This window comes from Tarenaya hassleriana, unplaced genomic scaffold, assembly GCF_000463585.1.
Source record: "Tarenaya hassleriana unplaced genomic scaffold, ASM46358v1 Cleome35, whole genome shotgun sequence".
NCBI classification, from domain to species: domain Eukaryota; kingdom Viridiplantae; phylum Streptophyta; class Magnoliopsida; order Brassicales; family Cleomaceae; genus Tarenaya; species Tarenaya hassleriana.
In genome coordinates, this window is record NW_010966617.1 from 72,880 (window position 1) to 94,706 (window position 21,827).

Consider the following 21,827-nt stretch of genomic DNA (forward strand, 5'->3'; position numbering starts at 1 on the left):
AAAAAGTGTTTTTACTTGCCACCATAGGGAAAGGGGCACAGTCATATGTCAAATCGTCATTGAATTTTCTTTATTGCTTCCTGGTCTTTAGGCTTTATTTTCATTTTATTTTTTTTTCTTTTTCAAAATGATCAGTTTCAAAGATTGATTTATACAGTAGCTTGAGTGATATATATTAGCCATCCCATAAGGTAATGTACATGCACATAGACATCTTTGACTTATCGATGTAAAGCGACACAACCATTCATTATTAATAATAATAATAATAATAATAATAATAGTAGTAGTAGAAAAGATAGCATATATGTTCTACTTCTTGTTGTAGATGTTATTCTCTCATTTACAACAAGGTTTGCGACCTGTAATTATTATTTAGAAATTATAGTATTAAATACATGTCTAGACCGACATCAAGAAAAAGGAAAAAAAATACAGAATTTTGAAAAATAAGAAAATCTCGGAAAATAAATGTTAATTGCATATCACATTTTTTTTTTGTTTTTAGAAGGTATTAATATCTATTATCAAGCTAATTTATATAATATTTAGAATTACACTAGAATCGAGTTCAGAGATTTTTTTAAGAAAAAAACATACCCACCATCTCTCACACCGTTCAATTAAAAATACAAATACGTTTTCTGATGGAAACAAATGTTTAATATATATATATATATATATAGTCGGATTTAACATATTCACATAGCCATAACATTAGACAAATTAAAATTCGATTTATTATTGTAATAATAATTACCATTATTGATAAGGATGACACTATAAATACTCTTTCTTTGTACTCCCTTTTCTGTACCGAAAATTTTATCAAAAAACCCGCAAACAACAGAACAAAACAAAAAGAAGAGAAAGGGGGGAAAACCATGAAAAATAGCTTTGAATCGAATGAAACAGAAGAGGCGGAGCTGAGGAGAGGGCCATGGACGCTTGAGGAAGACACCCTTCTCACCAATTACATTGCCCATAACGGCGAAGGCCGCTGGAACATGGTCGCAAAATGTGCTGGTAAATCCATGTTCTCTTTTTAAAAAAATGTCCATACCCATTATTGCATAATCGTTTTTATGTGTGTGGGTGTCGAAAAGTTGTGATTTTGATTCATGGGTTCTTTCCATTTTTTTATCATATTCTCTCGTTTTATAATAAAGTTTTGATCTTTGAAGCAAGTGTTTGTGTTTTATGTGGACAGGGTTAAAGAGAACAGGGAAAAGCTGCAGATTGAGATGGCTGAATTACCTCAAACCCGACATCAAGCGCGGGAATCTAACTCCTCAAGAACAGCTTCTGATCCTCGAACTTCACTCTAAGTGGGGAAATAGGTTTGTGATTGATTGATTGATTAACCTCTCCACATATATATACACAATTACATATATATATATATATGTATATGTATATTGTCTGATCATTTCTGACAATGAAACTCTGTACTGTTTATACTTCGCAGGTGGTCTAAGATTGCGCAACATTTACCGGGAAGAACAGACAACGAGATCAAGAACTATTGGAGAACGAGAGTTCAGAAACAGGCTCGGCAACTCAACATAGAATCCAACAGCGAGAAATTCTTCGACGCTGTCCGGAGTTTCTGGATGCCGAGATTGCTCGAGAAAATGGAGCAGCAGAACTCGTCATCCGACTCGGCTTCTTGTTCGTCGCGGCCGAGCGATAACTGTCCGCGTGGCTCTGATGATCTTCTTCTTCCCTCGCAATCATTGAACCCTAACGAACACTGTTCAAGCTCCACGCCCGATTTCGAGACAGTTCCGCAACTGATGGATCTGTCTGATCAGAATTTAATGCAGTTTCATGGAGGAAGTCAGTGTGTAAGTGAGGAGGAATATGGGTATGGACACCACCACCACCACTTTCATGGGTTTGAGGATTACATGGCTTCTTCTATGGGCAATTTAGACATTTCACCTTTGGAATGCCACGTGGAGGACGGTGATTCGATGATGTACGAGGATGTGACACAGGATCCGATGTGGAACATGGATGACATTTGGCAGTTTAGGGAGTAGGCAAAGCTGGGGCCAACAATCCCTTAGTTGTCTGGATAATGCAATCAATTTAATTTGGACCCACCACCACAATTCCTAATTATAATCCCTGGCCTTCATTTATATTTTAATTTATACGATCCAAAGTTTGTTGGATCTTTATACACGATATTTTGTTCTAGATTTCATGGATATTAATTGTATCTGAAAAAAGGGTTCTTGTAATATATTGTTGTTTCCATGCAAAAGGTCTTATATATATTTATATATAAAGGTAGGCTTGAAGTGAAGTAGTCTTTCTTGTTATAAATTCTTGTTTTATTTTATTATGTTTGTCTTCTTAATCAAAGGATAATCATTAACAAACCAGATTCCTTTTCCACAAATTTCTTTTAACGATCACAAAGAATTAAAATTTATCGCTTCACTTAGTATATAAAAAACTTACGTTTAAATCGTTTCGTAATATTAGTCGAAGTTTCTGTAAAGAAAATAATAAAAGTTCATAGATTTATTTATTTTTCATTTACAATAGATATTAGACAAGTGACCCTTACTGCATGGTATTCTCATGCAATTTATATGGTATGGAATCCTCCTCCTCCTTTTTTTCATTATTTCTTATCAAAATTGAACAATTTTTTTTAACCTTTAATTTTCTAATTGTTATACATTTTATGGTAGTTGTAAATTTCGGACAATGATTAACCTTAATTTTCATGGACATAACACCAATTTGATTGAATATATGATATCAAAATCCAACCAACAAAAGCTTTTTTTTTTCGTTAGCCTCATGATTGCCCATCACCAATAATATATAACAAAGACAAAGTCCCCATATTCATTTCATTATCCACAAGAGTTTTCCACCAAAAATGATTAGGAAAGGTGTCCCTTTAATTACGAGAGTGTGTTAATAATTAATTAGCTTTTGAATTATTGGATGTTATCTTTATTTCAAAATAAAAGTTGCAAGAACCTTTTCATAAGTTTTTTTTTTTTTTTTTGCTTTTTCGATTACATGGAAACTCCACAATGATTTGATACCAATTGCGCTAAAAATGAAAAATCCAAAAACCATTAAAAAAAATGTTGAAGATTTTTATTTTTATGATATGTGCCTTTTGGGAGGCGAAGAGAGAATTTAGATCACATATTCTATGAGACTTTTTGGATTTGAAAGATATCCCATGCTTTGCCTGCGCTTTTTAAATTTTCATATCAATATATATATATATATACACGCACACATATGGAAGATCGTAAATATTTCATTGCTAATCATCTGTATCTCTATTATTTGAAAAAATAGATTATATCTGGCTTTTCGTAGAATTGAAATAATTTTGACGATATACCCTTATATTTTATGAAGCAGATCATATCAAATTCATGAATTTTTTTGTCTTTGGTGTTTTTTTAATCGATGGTAATTCATCGAATATGATGCAACAATGGTATATTAAAACTTTTTTTTTTTTTAACCCCAATGGCTTAGAAGCTAATAAAGAAAATGTGGGGGTGTGAATTGAGAAAAGACATTAATTTAGTGGACCAAATATGAATAGATGCATCACTGTATAGGTCAAAAACTCGATTAATTTAAATAATTATTTGGTCCGAATTTGATTTTTTTGTCAAATGAAATATACATTGCTATGGTTGCTATGGGGTCCATCTCATTCTCACCAGTCACCATGGTTTATTTTTCTCCTCATTATTTCTTTTTCCTTACTTTATTATTGAGCTAAAAGTCCACGTTTCTTAAATTATTATGTTTTTGCCACATTGTTTTAATTGAATGAATTTCACCCTCGTTTTATGGTTCCTCTCTCATTCTCATTGCCATGATTGTTTCGTCGTAGGTTTTGGTCGAGGATGTAAAAAAAAAAAGCTATTTAAAGCCAATCTCAATTGACTACAGATCGTTAATTAATCAACACCTAATTAAGACACGTATTTAATAATTAAGACCTAACCCAATCAAATGTCTCAAAGCATACAGTGAAATTTTGGCACCAACAATTTCGTAATCTCGCATTTAATAAAACGGCTAAATCACTTTATTTTATTCGAGGGTTATAGACCAATGGTTTAAATAATGATAAAAACATATTCATGGTTCGAACTTCGAACTCTCTTTAAAATTCCGTTTCAAAATATTTATAGTTTTAGGTTATTTTCTATATTTCAAAATATTTATAGTTTTACATTTCCGAAATACGTTACATCTATAGACAATTCAAATAGAAACTAAATGGATGGGAAGACAACAAAAAAAAAAATCAAAGGAAAATCTGCCGACAAAATTTTGGACCGTCGTGTTCAAGCAAATTGATAAGGATACAAAATGCGATACACATATACACGTGGCATGGGAATCAACGTAGGACAACTGAAGTAACTCAGAATCTAAACACCTTGAAATCACCAATATTTGCCCTAAAACCACATTCTAGGGCTCAATTTCTTCCTTTTTTTCTGTTTTTTTTTTTTAAATATTCATAAACCCAATAATCATTTTTTTTTTCTGTAATATTTTAGGGTTCACACAAAACCAAATGATAACCTTTCGGGTGATGCGAGAGAGTGAATCATATGGAATTTGAAAGCTATCAAATCACACGTCTCTTCCAAGTTTTCAGTCAAATCAAAACTACATGCGTGAAGAGACTAAACTCCCTGGTTTATCTCTCAGAGCTTTCTGGCTTCTTTCGCGCCATTAATGTCGCATCATTACAGGGAACATATTTCTTTCTATCTTGTGATAAAAAAAAATAAAAGAAATGAGAATATTAATAACGTGCGTGGATTTTGACTGTCTGCTTAGATGTCATGAATGAACGAGTTACTGTCCCAAACTGACCAAAGACTTTCAACAACTTGATAGTTTCCCAGAACGATGTACAAAATGAAGCAAACAAAGCATAGTTTTCTTATTGTGTTATGGGGTTTTCACTGTTACAACCATTTAAGGATTTTTTTTTTACCGGTTAGGTAAATGTTGGTGTTTTCATGTAAAAAAGTGTTTTTACTTGCCACCACCTTTGCCGTAGCTGTCTTTGAGGGTGACGGTCCGGTTGAAGACGAGCTTTTCCCGGGTAGAATCCTTGTCAACCGCGAAATAACCTAACGTTTTCCATAAGAATTTCAGTTTAAAAGCGTATCGATATCGAATTTTTGTAAAAAAGTTTTCGACTTTCATGAAAAAAGATGAGAGGAATGGAGAGAATTACCGAGCCTCTCGAACTGGAATCTGTCCCCGAGAGCAGCATCTTCGACAGATGGAACAGCAAAGGCACGAGGCATTACCACTTTCGAGTTTGGGTTTAGATCTGAGATCCAATCCTCGAGCTCTGATGGGTTCTGTTCATGATTTTATGTAAAACATTATACGATGAAGATCTTTGCATTTGCGAGTGATATTACAGAACATCAGAGAGAAAGCTCAAACCTCGGAGTTAAACAGCTTATCGAACAGCCTGACTTCCACCCGCAATGGCTCTTTTCCCGGGGATGGTTCGGCTACCCAGTGGAGAACTCCCTGCAAAATTACTGAAAAATGTTAAAATCCAAAAAGGGAGTAGCAGATTCATAAAGAACTTGAAGAGGGCAAGTGAAGAACTGGGCGGAAAGAACCTTTGGCTTCGACTTTTTCTCAGGATCATATTCTGCATGGATCTCAACAACGGTCTCATTGTCGTTGTCATCGAGGATAACGTTGGTGCATTTGATGGGGAAAGCGTATCTGCAATCAGGAAGCACATTAGTTACATTGAGACCAAGTTTACTACCAAAGCAGAGATGAAATTTCAACTGTGAATATATGTATATATGTATATAGATTATACCTGAGTATGACTGATTTACCCGGGGCGAGCCCGTAGTAATCTTTCGAATCCTTCAATCGGAAGTCAGTTCGCTCGATGTATACGACTCTAGAAAAGGGAACCTAAAATCAAGAACAACAACAAAAAAGACGGTATCATCAAAAAAGGGAAAACAACTGGTAATGAGGGGGGGGGGGGGAACAGTAGTTTGGCAATAAATCACCTTGTAGAAGGAAGAAGGATCGTCGTTCTGAGCATCGGGCCATTTTTTTGCATCGAGCTCCATAACCTTGTCAGATTCCATATTGGTGATGACAACCTTGACAGGATTAAGTACCACCATGGCACGGGAAGCAGTCTTGTTCAACTCTTCTCGGATATGATGCTCAAGACGGCTCACATGTATCATGCTATTATCACTGAAATAATAAAGAATAGATGCCATATTCAACGAAAATTCTTAAAAACGGGTAAAAGGGCATGACGAAAACAGTAAAAAAATATGAATTTAACCTTCGGGTGATTCCAATGCCTCGTACAAAAGAATTAATAGCAGTTGAAGTCACACCCCTCCGCCTCAAACCAGCAAGTGTCATAAGACGAGGGTCATCCCATCCATCAACATATTTGTTTGTCACAATATAATTCAACTGTAGTAAAAAGATAAAATCATATATGCAGAAGGGGCACTCGGGTAAAGTTCAAAACTTTCTAACTATAAGGATAGGAATAATTACCGACCTTACGCTTTGACATTACAGTGTTGGTGATGTTCAGCCGAGAATATTCCCATACATAAGGCATGTAGAGTCCCAGTGCATGTAATAACCAGTAGTAAGAAGCACGTCGGGTTTCAAACTCGAGCGTACAAAGCTACAAAACCATGCAGATAAACGAAAGCATTAGAAGATGGGTCATTACTAAAAAACATTCTAAAGTTTTATGGATAAAAAATGCTTAAATAATTCATACTTAATCAAATTGAATAAACTGGGAAGCATGCATACCGAATGTGTTACATTCTCAAGGGAATCCACAATGCAATGGGCATAATCATAACTTGGATAGATGCACCATTTATCACCAGCATGTGGATGAGGTGTAAACTGAAAAAAAAAAGATCAAAACAAGTCAGACCACCAATGCTCAAGGAGTTTTTTTTTTGGTGTATACACATCCATATTCATATGATATTTCTGCTTCACTTACCTTAATACGATAGGCGATAAGGTCGTACATGTTATAATTATCACTCTGCATATCTTGCTTCATTCTCAACGTAGCCTTCCCTTCCTCGATCATTCCCCGTCTCATTTCCTCAAAAAGTCTCAATGATTCTTCAATAGGCCGGTCCCTCCATGGGCTGTTCATCTTTTTCTCTCTGTATTCTTTTACCTCCTCGGGAGTCTGAAGGTGAGAAAATAAAAAGAACCAACCAATTGTCAGAATCAATCCATTCTGTGAAACGTGTTCCGATCAGTAACACGAATCCATATATCAAACCTGGTGATCAACATAAGCATGGCCTCTCTTTACCAACTCGACTGCCAAATCGTACAGTTCTTGGAAATAATCACTGGTGTACGTAATCTACAGGAATCATCAAAGTGTTAGATGACTACTGAAAAAAGGCAATAAACGTTAAAAGGCCCGGATTTATACCTTGAATGGTTTCCAACCCATCCAGTCGACAATTTCTTCGATGTGATTGATATACTCTTTCTTTTCTGCCTCTGGGTTAGTGTCATCATACCTAAAACATCATATACACTAAAACAAACATTAGTAATATCCTTATAACAACCAATCTTAGAAGAAATCAAAGATGAATGATGTCCAAGTAGAAGACAAAAAAGAAATCATCACCTTAAATAACAATGACCGTCTCGCTCCTTTGCAAGGCCAAAATCAACGAACATTGCCTGAAAGTATAAATAGTTGATGGCATGAGCAAGTATCAAAACAAAAATTATAGGTCTCACCAAGCTTTTGCAATAACAGGTCCATATAAAATTCTATCACAACCTTATATTAAGTGATTCATGAAGACTTTACCTTGGCATGTCCAATATGTAGATAACCATTTGGTTCAGGGGGAAACCGGGTATATACTTTTCCTCCGGTCAACTTCAAATGTTTCTCAAGAATTTCCTTCATATTGCTACATCTGAGTATAGAACCATCACTGAAAAACACTTCGGTGTGGACCTGTGGATAAGACATAACATGAACGTAAATGGTTACTGAAATATTGCTGCTTACAACTTTGCACAATAACAGAGCTGTGTGACAATCATGTCCGTGAATGAATTTAATGACAATTTCACAACATACATATTACTGTCACCAAATTTTGTTCATAAAAGCTATGTTTTCGTTACACCTCTAGAGTGGTTAAGCTATATCAACAGAAGAGCAACAAAAAAAAATTGAAGCTGGGCATAGAATCTGTAATTAGCAAATGAACTTTTCAGAAACAGACCAGTAAGCAAACGGTGATTACCCTGAGATTTTGTTCTGGAGAGGGGAATATGGAAAAGGGATTAAGCTCCTCCTCAGATAGCTGTGGAGCAGCTTCCACAACCGCCTTTTTTTCCTATAAAAATATGCAATGGAGATGGAAAAAACACATACACACACACTATTCAAGCAGCAGAATACTCAAATTTTGCTACACCCACCTCAGATTTGGCAGGCTTCTCCTTCTTCTCCTTCTTCTTTGTAGGCTTCTCGTTATCAGCAGCAGTTCTCTCACCAAGCAATTCAAGCATTTTATCGTCTATGACTTTCTATCGTAGACACGAGTTCAGGTTAGAAAAGCATACATTCATGCACAACTAAGGCAGCATTATATTGAATGTTAAAACTGTGAACACACCTTCACAATTTTAGGATCTGCCCATGGAAGCCTTTTCCGGACATGTCCAAATAACTCACCCACTACATGGCAGAAGAAAAATCGTCAAATGCAACCATAAAACAGAATGAGATTGATGCATGAACACACAATTAGACAGAGACATTGGTACAGATATGAACAAAGAAGTTGTATGATGAACAGAACAAAGACTAACCATTAGTTCGGTAACGCAACTCCAGTATTGTATTCTTAGACTCTTCAAATATTTCGCCTACGGTTTTCTCAATATCTGCCAGTGAAACTTCGACCCCTGTTCCAAAACCATGATGAAAATATCAAGTCTGAATCAATGGAGTGCGACAAAGATATAAGCATCTTGCCAATATGAGATGTACAGATACCAAAACAGACAGGTATCAAGAATTCAGAGATAAGATAAGTTAAAAAAAAACATACCAACACCACATGCTTCCTCGAATTCATTAGGGTTGAATTCCTCAGGACCGGTGTTTGCCAAAAAGGAAAATGCAGCTTCCAACTGGGCTGGGGTCTTAATCTGCAGAAGTATATGACAAACAAAGAACATCAACAAGTTTAGCTACAAACAAAGAAGGAACTGTTCTAACAAAAAAAAAATCAAATTGTGAAGATTATTCAATCAAGGAGGTGAGTAACAGACCTTAGAGGAGACAACATACTCTAGCAATTTCGGACGATGCACAAGAGCATTTGCAGGGTACTTTGTGGCAACCTAAACCAAATTATTGCGCGAAAATGAAATTAGAAGAACCTTTTTTCCCAATTACACGAATTCATGGAATTTGATTCCATGATAAGAAGACAAAGCTTCATGTTTTTCACTGTCTTCACTCTTCGATGAGCAAAATCAGATGGGCACCAACAGATAATCTCACCGTGTATAATAGATTTCCAGTAGTTCGGTCGCATCCATCCGTAACAGCAGCCTGAAAACAGGTCAAATGTCATGAAAACAGAGTCGCGATCATCCAATTGAAGCAGCCAGAGATCGAATTACAGCAAGGAAACATGCAAAAGGAAGTAAACGCAAATCCGACATAATCGGATTCGATGTAATTAAAAGACAAAGCTGCAGACTTTCTCAACCGAAATCCCTTAATTTGCTTCAATTGAAAAAAAAACCCACATTATCAAATGAACCCAATAAGGTTTAAGCCCGAATCAATCAGATAAAACGAATCCGAGAAAAAGAGGAAGAGGACGAAAATGGCGACCTCGTGGATGACGGCGGTGAGATTGGAGGTGACTTTGTTGTTGGCGACAGTGTTGCGAGCGGTTCGTTCGTCCAATCCAATCTTCAGGAAGAGCTCGAGAGATCTGTCGGAGCTCCCTTCTTTCGCAACCATGGCGAAAACAATTGGCTCGGAGAAAGACGGCTCTAGGGTTTAAGGACACAAGTTAAACGGCAATAACAGAGGAATCGTGCAAAGTGAAATATATATATATAAGAAATAAAAATAAAGCCATTGATATTTAATTAATTAATATATAGTTGTGGGGTTCTTCGTAATTAGAAAGTAAATAAATTTGATATAAATCTATGTTCTTGACAATAACAATGGGTCAAATTGATTCTGCGTGTTGTTTTGTTTGCTTGGCGATCACTCTTTAATTATATATATATATTATTTGACATAATAAAATGAAGAAGATTCATGGTAACTTTTGCTAAATGAGTTGTTTAAGTGAGCTAATTAAAGGAGTTTATTAGTCAGCTAATTAATTTTGTAATTCGTTCTTCTATTTAAAGAAACTTCTAAAACATAACACATAGAATTCTTTCAATACATTTGACCGTTTCTTGAATTTTTTTTAATGAATTTAATATTCATCAAATAATCGGAACAACTTAATGAATTGGACAAATTGAAGTACAGAAGTAATATATAAAATGTTAACATTTGTATTGCTTAAAAAATATAAGGAAAAACAAAGAATTACTCGCATTCTTACTAAGACCTTACATCTAGGGGTGGTGATTTCGGGTTTCGATTCGGTTATTTCAGATTCGGTTATTTCATATCCAACCGGTTATATAAATTTAATCGGTTCGGTTCAATTTTTGTATAATAAAATTATAACCAAAAAATTATATTTTTCGGTTTATTCGGTTCGGTTTTAGATCAGATCGATTCAGTTATGACATATTAAAAAAAAAGAATATTAATCCTACGTAAACTTCAAAATATTTATCCAAGTAAATCAACAAAATGATTAATCCTTCAAAAAATTACAAAAAAATCTACAAAAATTTCAATAAATAGGATAAAAATTTAAAATATTAAATTTATAGTTTATTGGGTGAAATACTAAGGGTAAAAGTGAACTATAAAAAAAAATAACACTAATAATAATAAGGGTCAAAACATTAAAAAAATTCTAATAACTGTTCGGTTAACTGCGATTATTTGGTTATTAACCGAATTAAACCGAACCCGAAAGGTTATTGAACTTTCTCAATTATTCGGTTATCAAGCAAATAACCGAAGCGAACTGTTTTTATTCGATTTGGTTATTCGGTTAATAACCGAAATGGTCATCTACTTACATACTTACATCTACTATTCTACACTTATGTCAAATAACTAATTGTATTGTAGACTAGAATGAATTTCGGATCTAAAATACAAAAAAGAATAATATTTAAAACGTTAATTCCTTGTAAAAATCGATTGGTAATAATTTACTTTAAAATAAATTATTCAAATAAGATATAAGAATAATTAAAAAATGAAACATAAAATATACTTTTAATGAAAATCACAATATAAAAAATTATTTTTTTCAAAATAAAACAAATTAAATTTAAAGAACAAAAGTAAATCAACACCTTCTGTAGATTTTGTGGAGACCTTGATCAACATACATATAATTGAGTTTCGTGGGTCCACGCCTGTTTGAAAACATAATGGGTCCTACACATTGGGAGACATGTAAATATTAAATGTATAGTGACCTGAGTTTCTTTTTAAAAGAAAAAGCTAAAACTACTAAATTAATTTAAAAAAATATATATAGAATCCAAGAATATTTCTATAGATGTTTGTACAATGTATTATGTTCGGTCGTCGTTTGATTCAAGATCAAATCAATACATACTCTCACACATGCACGCTCTCTAACCATATTCCTATAATAATATGCCAATGATTCATATAGTGCTTAATCACGTTTATAGATACTCTAATCACATGTTTAATCCCATATACAAATTTATATTAAACAAAAATGCGTGTACTGCTTAGATATGGAGAATAATTAGAAACCCATTTAATCCGAATTTTTCGTATATTTTTCTAACCTCTGGTAATAGTCATGATGATGATGATGATGATGATGATTACACATAGATCATATAACAACGAATTATAATATTTATGGCAATCACCATATAAAATTAAATATTACAAACATTTTCCTTTATTAAACTAAAAAATCACCAATGAGATATAAAAAGTATTTCACAAAATGATTTTTGAACGTCTGATTAATGATACTGATTAGTGGAAAATAAACTCTCAGTCATATGGTTTGATTTTGATATTTTTCCATAAGCCCCATTTAATCAATTTACATTTTTAATGCTGGGTCCCGAACCATTTCCCTGATTTCGAAACATATTTATTTTGATTTCGAAACATTTAATCGATTATTACATATTTGTTTTTATGAAAGAAAATAACATTATTCTTTATTTGAACATTTAAAAAAAAAAACAGAAGTGGTATAGTAACTTTCATTATCCCTTCCGGTGCATGGATTTAAATCCATCCTTAACACACTTTTTTCTCTTTCCTTCTCCGACAGTTCTTTTTGTTTTGTTGTGAACTCGCAGCTTCTGTGTCATCTTCTTTCTCTCTCCATCTCCTATTGTCTCATCATCTTCATCATTATTCCCCCTTTCCACAGAAAAAATTAAAGCAGAAGCCTGAATTCCTTCCTTCGGATCTCAAATTTTCCGGGCATTGATTGGTTTCTTGAATGTTCAGAGGAAGACAGATTCTTGGAGAAGACCAAGTTTATGGCGATCGATGTTGTCTGCTCATCCTCGGAATCTCCGAGGTCTGGAATCAGTCCGAGAATCTCTTTCTCGAACGATCTGGTTCAGACAGACGGCTGCAATGGCGGCGAACTCAGATTGGATTCGACCCTTTTGGATTCGGGTTCGGATTTTGACTTCTGCTTCGGCTCGGGTTGCTCTGTGCAGGAACTCTCCTCGGCCGATGAGCTCTTCTCCAATGGCAAGATCCTTCCTGTCCAGATCAAGAAATACGAATCTTTTTCTCAGAAACCAGTTCGAGTTCAACGATCATCTTCTCTCTCATCATCATCATCTTCGTTCTGTAACCAGAAGGCGACAGAGAAGAAGAGGCTGAAGGAGCTTCTTCTGAATCCTGACTCAGATCTCGAAGACAAGCCCTCGTCTTCATCTTCACTGTTTCTACAGTTGAAGAGAAGCATAAGCCTAAACTACGACACGAGTCGTGGCAAGGGGCTCATCAGATCGCTGCAGTTCCTCACACGAAGCAATTCCACGGGCTCTGCTCCAAACCCTAAACCTAACTTGCACCCCAAGGAAACCCACCACCACCAGAAGATCAAGAACCAGTCTCTCCCCAGACGGCCTTCACCCTTGAGAAGATCGTCTTCTCTCTCGAACTCAGCCCCACACCTTTCATATCACTCTGTTTCAACCCCGAAACCGTTTCACAGACACAGCTTCGGAGGTTATAACAATGGCAGCGGAGGAGTTCGAGTGAGTCCCGTCCTGAATTTCCCTTCGCCGACGTTTATGTCAAGTTCCACGGTCGGATTCTTCGGCCTCGGGTCACTTTGTACCGGTAAGATGAACAGGAGAACAAGATGATACCATTTCCATTGTTTCTTTTTTTTTTGTTCTTAGAGAAGATGGGTAAAATTTTCAGACAGAAAATGTTTTTTTTCTTCAGTTTGTTTAATTCATGGAATATTGGCAGTAAATGTGGGGTTTATTCAGCATGTGAGCATTGTCTGAAAATCCCAAAAATAATTAGCATATAGTGCGGAAGAACAATGAAACTAGCTCAGGTGTTGATTATTGGATCTCGGCCTTGTGGATTGTGGCCATAGTAAAAGGGGGGGAAAATGGAAAATGTTATAAAATGGACCGTCGTGGGTATATTATAATACGTCATTGGAGTCATCGAGCGGGGCTGAAGCCTAACCAGAGAGATTCGGTTTATATGTTACATCATCATCCTGACTATACAACGGTGGTCAACCATGGCCCGCCTCCAAATCTGGTCAACCACTACGGTTTTGTCCGGTTAAGCAACTGAACCGAACCGGAATCTGGTGAACCGGCACTGGGCATTGGTACAAAAATAACATGGTAGTCTGGTACACAAAGGTGGACGGCTCTCCTCTGGATGTAGAACAAACGAGAAATATGCAAAACTGACCTAAAATTCTCTGTAGAAAACCTCGGGCCGTAAGGTTCGAAAGAGCGATTCCGACTCGATGAAGCCGAGACCGGGTAGCGGGATGGCGGAAAGGACGCACCTTTCGATCTTCTTCCACCGGCAAACCAGACACACAAAGAAAACAGATCATACTTAACTGGACACTGCCGTGAAGAACAGAAAGGTGAGAGGGCCTATTTGAATAGATCATTGGCCTAGCTTCATGAGGAAGAAGATGATGGAAAGGAATGAGCTTTTTCACTGATTTATAAAACACAGTTCCTGAAATCGAAACAAGAACTAGTCGTCCCATAGCTTTTGTACAGGTTATTCATCCATTTGGGGAAGAAAACTACTGAACGAAAAAGATACTTAGCAAAACAAAATTAGCAGTTCAAAGCACATGAACGAACTAGCAGCAGCACCAGAATTCACGAGCTTCGGCTTTTTTTTCTTTTCCATCAGATCTTTCCAGTGTAAGCAACCGAACGGAATCTGACCTCATCTCGTCATCTCTGCGGAAAACAGTAAGCCAAAAAAGATTCAGACTTTGCAAGAATATGGATCTGGGTTTGGATCACGACATGTGAAATCATCAGGAAGATGTAAAACATAGTAGCGAGAGATTCAGAGTGGAGGAAAGATTGGTTACCTTTCCATTCTCTACCGGCTCTGGAACCTTGTAGGTGTCGAGCGTGACCTCTGTCAGATACAGACCGGGACACAAGAACTGCATCCATGGGGAGAAAGGAAAAGCAACATCCAATTAGAAGAACAGCATTCGATATCGACAAATCCGGAATTTCGATCTGAGAGAAAGGGGGATTCGAAATTTTGGGAGAAATCGGAGACTTACGTCCAATTGTTTCTGAACGGTTCTGGGACGCTTCTTGGGACGGCGAGGAAGTCGATGACCCATGACCTCCATGAAATCCTCCTCGATCTCCTTCCTCTTCAATGGCACCGAGAACTTTGGTCGCTCCTTCGTGTCGGCTCCCGACACCGCCGCCGCCGCCGCCGTCGCTCCGCCTCTCTCCCTCACCCTCGGCGACTTTGCCGAATCGTTAATCAATGGCGATGGATTCACACTTCTCTCCTCAATCTTCAACCCTTTGTTGTGGTGATTGAAGCCATTGTACTGGCTTCCGTTGCTGTTTCCGGTCGGCGCCTTGCACGCCGCCCTCCTCGTCCGTAGGTTCCACGGTTTCACCTCCGCCGCCGCCGCCGCTGCCGTTACCGCGGAAACCTCCCTCTCCTTCTGCTTCTCCTCTTGTCTCTCCTTCCGTCTCCCCTTCTCTCGGCCGACGCCGTCTCTCTGCTCTTCCTCCTCTCCGCAGCCCAAAGCTTCTTTCCTGAAAATCGATTCCGTCATCTTGTCCGCCACCGTCCTCAGATCCGACATGATCTTCTCCCTGAACTCCTCGATCCCTTCTTCGCTTCCGTTCTCCGCCGATCTCGACGAAACCAACCTCAATCGCCGGTTCTGGTCGTTGCTACGCCGGTCACCGTCTCTGAACCGAACCGGAATCACCTCGGACGAGGTCTCAAGTTTCAGAGGTGAAGATCGGCGCCGGAGCCGGTGATCGACGGAACCGCCGCCGCTCTCCGAATCGTCCCTCATGCACCTGAGATGTCGCTGACTCCCCCACTTCAAGTTCGGGAGCGTGAAATTGTGGAGAGTCTTCGATCTCTCATGCCCTGTCTCCATGTAGTCTCTCTCACCAGGCAACACCATTGATCGGTGCACTCTCCTTTCTCTCTCGTCGAAACTCGAGAGCCAAACAGATCGATGAAAACTCGACTCCTCAAGATTTCTCTCCGACGAACTCCAGAGATTTTCTCGAGAAAATTTTGATTTTTTTTCCTCCGAATTTCTCGCCGGTGTAGAATTGTTTCGGATGCCGCCAGGGAAGGCCAAAGTTCATATATATATGATTTCAGTGCCAAGGGGAAAAATTGGCCACAACGGGCCGTTTAAAGTCGAGAGCTTTTTGGAAATTCTTCCGACTTGTGAGGGTAGTTTAGGTATTTCAATAGATTCGTACTAAGATGCGCCGTGTGCTATGGTGCGCATTGAATTTAGGTTTTACCGGGTTCAGATGTCGTTTTCAAGTGATAGGTGGCTTAACAACCGTCCGATTCGTTGAACGCTCTAATCGTAGCCGTAGATCTGAACCCACCGCAACCAGACACATCACAGTGCATTGTTTCGTTTTTTCACCTTCGATTCAAATAAGAGTTTGGATTTAATTATATATAGGGAAATTCAATTTAGCACATTTTACTCTTTTTTTTTTACAAAGTTAAAATTTAATATATTTATTACGATTTTGTATCAGCAAATAACATTTTATACGAATTGCATTAATTTTATCAATCAAATATTTTTTTTTCAAAATAGACACACACCCATGACGGGTAAACCATAATAGATCCATATTCTCGGCATCACATCTTCTAGATATCCAAATTATAATAAACACGATTTATATATACAATAGAATATATATATATATATATATGATATGTAATCTCCATCGGATTGGTTGAATTCAAAGATCAAAACAATTCTATTGAACAGTTTTAAATATTAGCATTTCCTAACAAAATAATGTTTTTCATACTTGAAATAAAAAAAAAAAAAAAATCTTTTAGAATATATATATATATATATATATATATATAGAGAGAGAGAGAGATACATCACATAAATGTAAATTTTCTATATTTTCTATTTATGATGAGCTAGAGCTTATGGAAACTTTTAAGATGAATTGAAATCTTTGGACCCAGATTTAGATTTATTCATTTTTATCAAAAAAAAGAGAAAAATGATTTTCTTGTACCGGTTATGGCCCAAGTGTGCACGCTAAACCCCCTACGTCGACCGTCGTTACAAGTGCCCCAATATTAGGACCATGTACATACATATATATATGTATGCGTGCATATACACCTATGGCATATATATAGACATATATGCGTATCTGCATCTTACAAAATCCATCTTGTTCATAAATTTGGGCGTTCTTGCAATCTTGGCCAGGGTTTCTTGAATCTAATGAAACATATTTATTGTAGATAGATATTAAAATTAGGGACCGTTTAGATGAATGAGAAAGGTATTCCCAATACTTGCACACTTCATGCACGTTACGTACATCTAGTTATTTCCATTTTAATAATTCATCTTATAAACATAACATACAAGGCAATTTATTACATCTAAGATTGGTTATAAGGCAATATATATATATATATATATGTGTGTGTGTGTGTATAAGAAAGAACCCTAAGCTTATTTATGCAAACCACAAGACCAAATTCAAAAGTTCCTTAGCTGTGAAACCCTCCAACGGCTACTTAGAGAGAGAGAGAGAGAGAGAGAGAGAGTATGCATTTGTATTATATACACAAAAAGGACAACCGACCATTACTCTTTTCACAGGTTGGCATAGGCTCCTCCTCCTCCTTCACGCCACTAATTCGATTCCTTCACTCTCAATCTCACTCTCTTCCTACATCCCTTAAATTAAACACTCCCCTCTCGAACCAATGAATGTCACAAACACAAGAAATACCCAAACCCTAAATCCAAAATGCCCCAAAGAAGAAGACCCATTTTCCACAGAGTCTCGAACCTTCTTAAAGTTCCAATCTTGAGAAGACCCATCATCCAAAAACTCAAATTTCGGACCAAACCAAGAAAAAGCAAGAGACTTGAGCTTCTCAGGCATTACAATTACCGGTTCCTCGAAGAATACCAGTTCTCGCCTCCGACCACGCCTCTAATCCGACGCGGAAAGAGGAGAAATCCGATCGATAACGCGATGTTTAGACGCGTTTTCTGGATCTTTTTTCCCTCCCGGTGCATCGGTGGATTGAAGGAAGAACGTGTTCTTGATGCAAGAAAACGCAGTTGGATCGAGGTGGAGACTTTGCCTTGTGCCGCAAGCGAACTGTCTGAGCCGTTGGATTACTTCGGGGAAGATGATTATGGCGATGATTCGATTGATCTGAGGGCTGAGATGTTCATCGAGAGATTCTACGGCGAGATGAGGATGGAATCTGCTTGCTTTTGACCAAAGTCAACCGCCATGTTCGGGTTTTGAATCGTTCTTTTTTCTTTCCTTTTATCTTGCACCACATGATTCGTATTTTAATATTTATTTGTTTTATCAGCGCCATGTTAAAGAGATGGTGGAAATTCGTTCCGGAAATTCTTTTTTTTTTGTTGGGACATTTAATATTTTGTTTGTGATTTGGTTATGGAAGTTTTCCTGAGATGAAAGTTATGTATAATTTAAAAATCATAAAAAAAAAAAGAAGAAAAAGAAAGCCATTCGGACCGAAACAAAGCCTCTGCAGTCCCAACTAGTCCAGAAAACAACACGAGCCACTATTGGGCTTCCCTATTGGCCCAATTTAATCACCAAAGGCCCATGGACTTTAGAATTTGGGTGTTGTCGACAAGAGGGCGAGGGCTTTTGGTTTGGTTTTCAAAGCCCAAAAAAGTTTGTGATTACAAAATCCTCCTCTTTTTTTTTTCTTTTGCTTGAAGTTTTTTTTGGTAATTAGTGTCTTGAACCGAGATCTAAACTAATCTCGAGATTGAAAGTAACCCATATGATTGGAATTATATTTTTCTCTCCAATTTGAGGTCGAATTCGGAACAGAACAGACGTTTTGCATTCATGTTTCACCGATTGAACTATCCAGGTTAAAATAGAACAACAATCTTTGCTTGAAGTTCATAACAATGTTGGGTGACTTCTAAAAAAACCAGTTCAATCAGAATCGCGGGTTTACAGTTTCTTACTGAAAAATATAAGAGTATATATGGAAAAGGTTTGAAACATGTTTAAGAATTTCATGTTGTTTCTTTTGGATTTCTACTTGGTTTAACATATTCTCGACTGACTATTATAATATATTTATGTATTCTAAACAGAATACACTATTAAATATCAAGAAACATAAAAAAGATTTGAGAATATTTAGATTTGATTTGATTTCTATCTTTTTATATATTTACATTAGCTCAATAAGATATTTTATGATATTCTATCTCTATCTGTAACGATTTATATTGAATAATGAAAAATCAAATTCTTTTGTCTATTATAAACATCAATACTTAACATTATACGGATCATAAGAATTGGAAATGTTTGACAGATAATTGTAGATATAGAAGATAGAGGAAAGCAGTGGTCGAAGAAGGAGCAAATGAGGAATAGACACGAAACGTACGTGGAAAACAATCATCACGTGTCCTAAAAAGTGTTAAGTAGTTGTAGTAGGGGCACTTCCACACACTCTCTCGAGGGTCTTCACCAATATAACATTTGTACACTTTTGTTCTCTCTCTCTCTCTCTCTGTATATATATATATATATATATATATATACACACACACACAACACATGTTACATCACTCACTTTACTTTGGAAAGGTGTTCTAAATCTGCGGACAAAGCATGAACTCACATGAATCAGCCCATGTGAGTTGAAGGGTTTTGGCATCAAAGACATTGACGTATACGTGGGGTCTTCATTCATTCCTTTTTTTTTTATATCTACCCTTGGATTTTGTATTTTTTAAATAAAAAAATCTTATACTCGATTTGGTCAAGATTCTGAGTATTTTGCTTCGATTTGTTCTAAATCTTATATCCTTGCACCCAAAGTTGGATAGTTCAACCGATAAAATGGGACGCAAAACGTTTATCTCGTATCAAGTTAGAACTTCAAGTTTAATTAGTTTGGGACTTCATACAACACATTCGGTTATCCAAAAAAAATCTTATACCCTTGGATTCTGATTATTAAGTGAGAGTTATCACTTGTGTTACATATTAATATTCTATATGTGAATTTTAATTCACATGCTTAGGATGAACTTATGAGTTGATTCATGTCTATAATCATAATCAATGGTTCAATATAACATTTGTATAGGCCAAGCCATATATTAATGATCATGTCTAAACCCTAGAAAAAAAAGGTTAAAAAGCAAAATATTCTATAAGGTCTTGATTATACATTATTGTAATTATCGACCAAAGATTCGACTACTTCCCTCACTCTATTATGTTCGTTCCATTTCACATCCATTTCAATGGGTTTATTCGACTAACATGCATAAACTTTTTTTTTGGTAATAAGTTATCGTGAATCGAAACTCAAACTAATATTAGGAACCGGAGAAATTCATGTGAATGTCTTTCTCCAAATTTAAGATTCCAACTCGAGCCGAACAGACGCTATATGCTTAGTGTTATAGGAAGATATTATTCTTAGAATATTATCATTAATATTGTTATGATTTACTCTAGATATTATGCCTAGAATATTCTATTGTATTTTGCTATATATTATGATGTATTCTTCCCATTATCAATATAACAGAAAATATTTCTCTATTATGGTATCAGAGCTTCGGTTTTTGTTCTAGATTTTTTTTATTCTTCACATCAATAATGGTGGTCGAATCCGAAAGCGACGATGAAGATGATGATGATTTACTCTAATAGTATCATCGTCTTGAATATCGTCTTTCATTCTTTTTATTTTTTTTTCTAGTTTTTTTTTTCCGACGACGGTACTCATCACCGTCAACCCTAGCCGATGTGCTATTTTTTTTACACGATGTTCGTTTATCGACGTCAACCCTAGCCAATGTGCTACTTTTTTTTTCTCTGACGACGTTCGTTTATCGATGTCAACCCTAGCCGTTGTGAGCTCTTTAAACATGACTTTTAGCCTCTTTCGATTGGAAAACTCCGATCGCCGATCCACATATTTGCGTCATTTATTTTTATTTTCTTCTCTTGTCCCGCTGCTAGACTATCACGCATTATGCGTCGCGCTTTTGCGCCAATTTTTTTTTCTCCGGCCTAGCCGTTATATACACCGCAATTTTTTGCGCTACCGATTTTATTGTCGTGCAACTCAACTCGCACATATGCGCCGCACATCCGTGCCACATCAGCCTCTGAGAATACAGCTCTCAAGCTCTTGAAACGTTATCAAGCAACAACAACTCAAGTCTGGACTACACCACCTCATGGGAGATGATTCGTTTAATACGATCATAATTTCAGTTTTCAGTTTTTATGTAACAAGATTGAATTCATCATAGATAATTCATCTTGAGGGGGCATATAGGAAGATATTATTCTTAGAATATTATCATTAATATTGTTATGATTTACCCTAAATATTATACCTAGAATATTCTATTATATTTTGTTATATATTATGATGTATTCTTCCCCTTATCAATATAACAGAAAACATTTCCCTGTTAAGTGTCTCACGGTACATGCGCAAACTTTGTAAAACGAAGATAAATAAATGACAGTGAAAGCTTATTCTTATCGTAAACGTACCAAAACCCCACTACGGGAATATCATAGTACGAAACGATATACGTTTCGAAATCGTGGCCCGCTTAGGGATAGGGTTTAAAAATTTCAGACGTGGATTTGAATTATGAATCGTGAAACGAAAATAAGAACCAATGAGATCTCGACACACATTCGGGTATCTTTCTTTTGTATTTTTCTTTTTTCACCGAAAAGCCAAACCCTATATATATATATATATATATATATATATATATATA

The 21,827-nt window shown here is 36.3% G+C and overlaps 5 protein-coding genes across 5 annotated transcripts; 3 read left to right on the plus strand and 2 right to left on the minus strand.

Annotated features, from left to right (window-relative positions):
• Positions 1-823: 823 nt before the first annotated feature.
• On the plus strand, positions 824-2,294 carry LOC104821914 (myb-related protein 305-like). The gene is made up of 3 exons (XM_010552942.1): positions 824-1,026; positions 1,211-1,340; positions 1,469-2,294. Exons 1-3 carry the CDS (start codon positions 885-887, stop codon positions 2,043-2,045), a joined length of 849 nt encoding a protein of 282 aa, XP_010551244.1. The 5' UTR covers positions 824-884; the 3' UTR covers positions 2,046-2,294.
• A 2,569-nt stretch (positions 2,295-4,863) lies between these two features.
• Positions 4,864-10,176, minus strand: LOC104821915 (glutamine--tRNA ligase, cytoplasmic). The gene is made up of 22 exons (XM_010552943.2): positions 9,971-10,176; positions 9,632-9,682; positions 9,397-9,468; positions 9,174-9,273; positions 8,932-9,027; positions 8,736-8,797; positions 8,539-8,646; positions 8,361-8,453; positions 7,913-8,065; positions 7,724-7,779; positions 7,520-7,610; positions 7,361-7,447; positions 7,067-7,264; positions 6,865-6,963; positions 6,599-6,730; positions 6,371-6,507; positions 6,081-6,276; positions 5,879-5,979; positions 5,667-5,775; positions 5,482-5,571; positions 5,264-5,393; positions 4,864-5,156 (listed from the first exon to the last, which is right to left on the minus strand). The coding sequence occupies exons 1-22, from the start codon at positions 10,100-10,102 to the stop codon at positions 5,059-5,061; spliced, it is 2,391 nt and encodes a 796-aa protein (XP_010551245.1). The 5' UTR covers positions 10,103-10,176; the 3' UTR covers positions 4,864-5,058.
• A 2,351-nt stretch (positions 10,177-12,527) lies between these two features.
• LOC104821916 lies at positions 12,528-13,751 on the plus strand. The gene has a single exon (XM_010552944.2). The coding sequence runs from the start codon at positions 12,778-12,780 to the stop codon at positions 13,621-13,623; it is 846 nt and encodes a 281-aa protein (XP_010551246.1). The 5' UTR covers positions 12,528-12,777; the 3' UTR covers positions 13,624-13,751.
• A 685-nt stretch (positions 13,752-14,436) lies between these two features.
• Positions 14,437-16,134, minus strand: LOC104821917. Its single transcript, XM_010552946.2, has 3 exons — positions 15,054-16,134; positions 14,850-14,927; positions 14,437-14,712 (listed from the first exon to the last, which is right to left on the minus strand). The coding sequence occupies exons 1-3, from the start codon at positions 15,930-15,932 to the stop codon at positions 14,707-14,709; spliced, it is 963 nt and encodes a 320-aa protein (XP_010551248.1). The 5' UTR covers positions 15,933-16,134; the 3' UTR covers positions 14,437-14,706.
• Positions 16,135-17,569: 1,435 nt separating this feature from the next.
• Positions 17,570-18,506, plus strand: LOC104821918. The gene has a single exon (XM_010552947.2). It carries the CDS (start codon positions 17,797-17,799, stop codon positions 18,277-18,279), a length of 483 nt encoding a protein of 160 aa, XP_010551249.1. The 5' UTR covers positions 17,570-17,796; the 3' UTR covers positions 18,280-18,506.
• The last annotated feature ends 3,321 nt before the right edge of the window (positions 18,507-21,827 follow it).

Bases quoted from the DNA above. Each gene is read 5' to 3' on its own strand.
- LOC104821914 (XM_010552942.1), top strand. From the start codon at position 885: ATGAAAAATAGCTTTGAATCGAATGAAACAGAAGAGGCGGAGCTGAGG. The intron at 1,027-1,210 runs GTAAATCCATGT...TTATGTGGACAG, and splicing joins CATGGTCGCAAAATGTGCTG to GGTTAAAGAGAACAGGGAAA. The intron at 1,341-1,468 runs GTTTGTGATTGA...TATACTTCGCAG, and splicing joins CACTCTAAGTGGGGAAATAG to GTGGTCTAAGATTGCGCAAC.
- LOC104821915 (XM_010552943.2), bottom strand. From the start codon at position 10,102: ATGGTTGCGAAAGAAGGGAGCTCCGACAGATCTCTCGAGCTCTTCCTG. The intron at 9,683-9,970 runs GTCGCCATTTTC...ACCTGTTTTCAG, and splicing joins TCACCGCCGTCATCCACGAG to GCTGCTGTTACGGATGGATG. The intron at 6,508-6,598 runs GTCGGTAATTAT...TTTTTACTACAG, and splicing joins CTGTAATGTCAAAGCGTAAG to TTGAATTATATTGTGACAAA.
- LOC104821916 (XM_010552944.2), top strand. From the start codon at position 12,778: ATGGCGATCGATGTTGTCTGCTCATCCTCGGAATCTCCGAGGTCTGGA.
- LOC104821917 (XM_010552946.2), bottom strand. From the start codon at position 15,932: ATGGTGTTGCCTGGTGAGAGAGACTACATGGAGACAGGGCATGAGAGA. The intron at 14,928-15,053 runs GTAAGTCTCCGA...CCATGGATGCAG, and splicing joins CCGTTCAGAAACAATTGGAC to TTCTTGTGTCCCGGTCTGTA.
- LOC104821918 (XM_010552947.2), top strand. From the start codon at position 17,797: ATGCCCCAAAGAAGAAGACCCATTTTCCACAGAGTCTCGAACCTTCTT.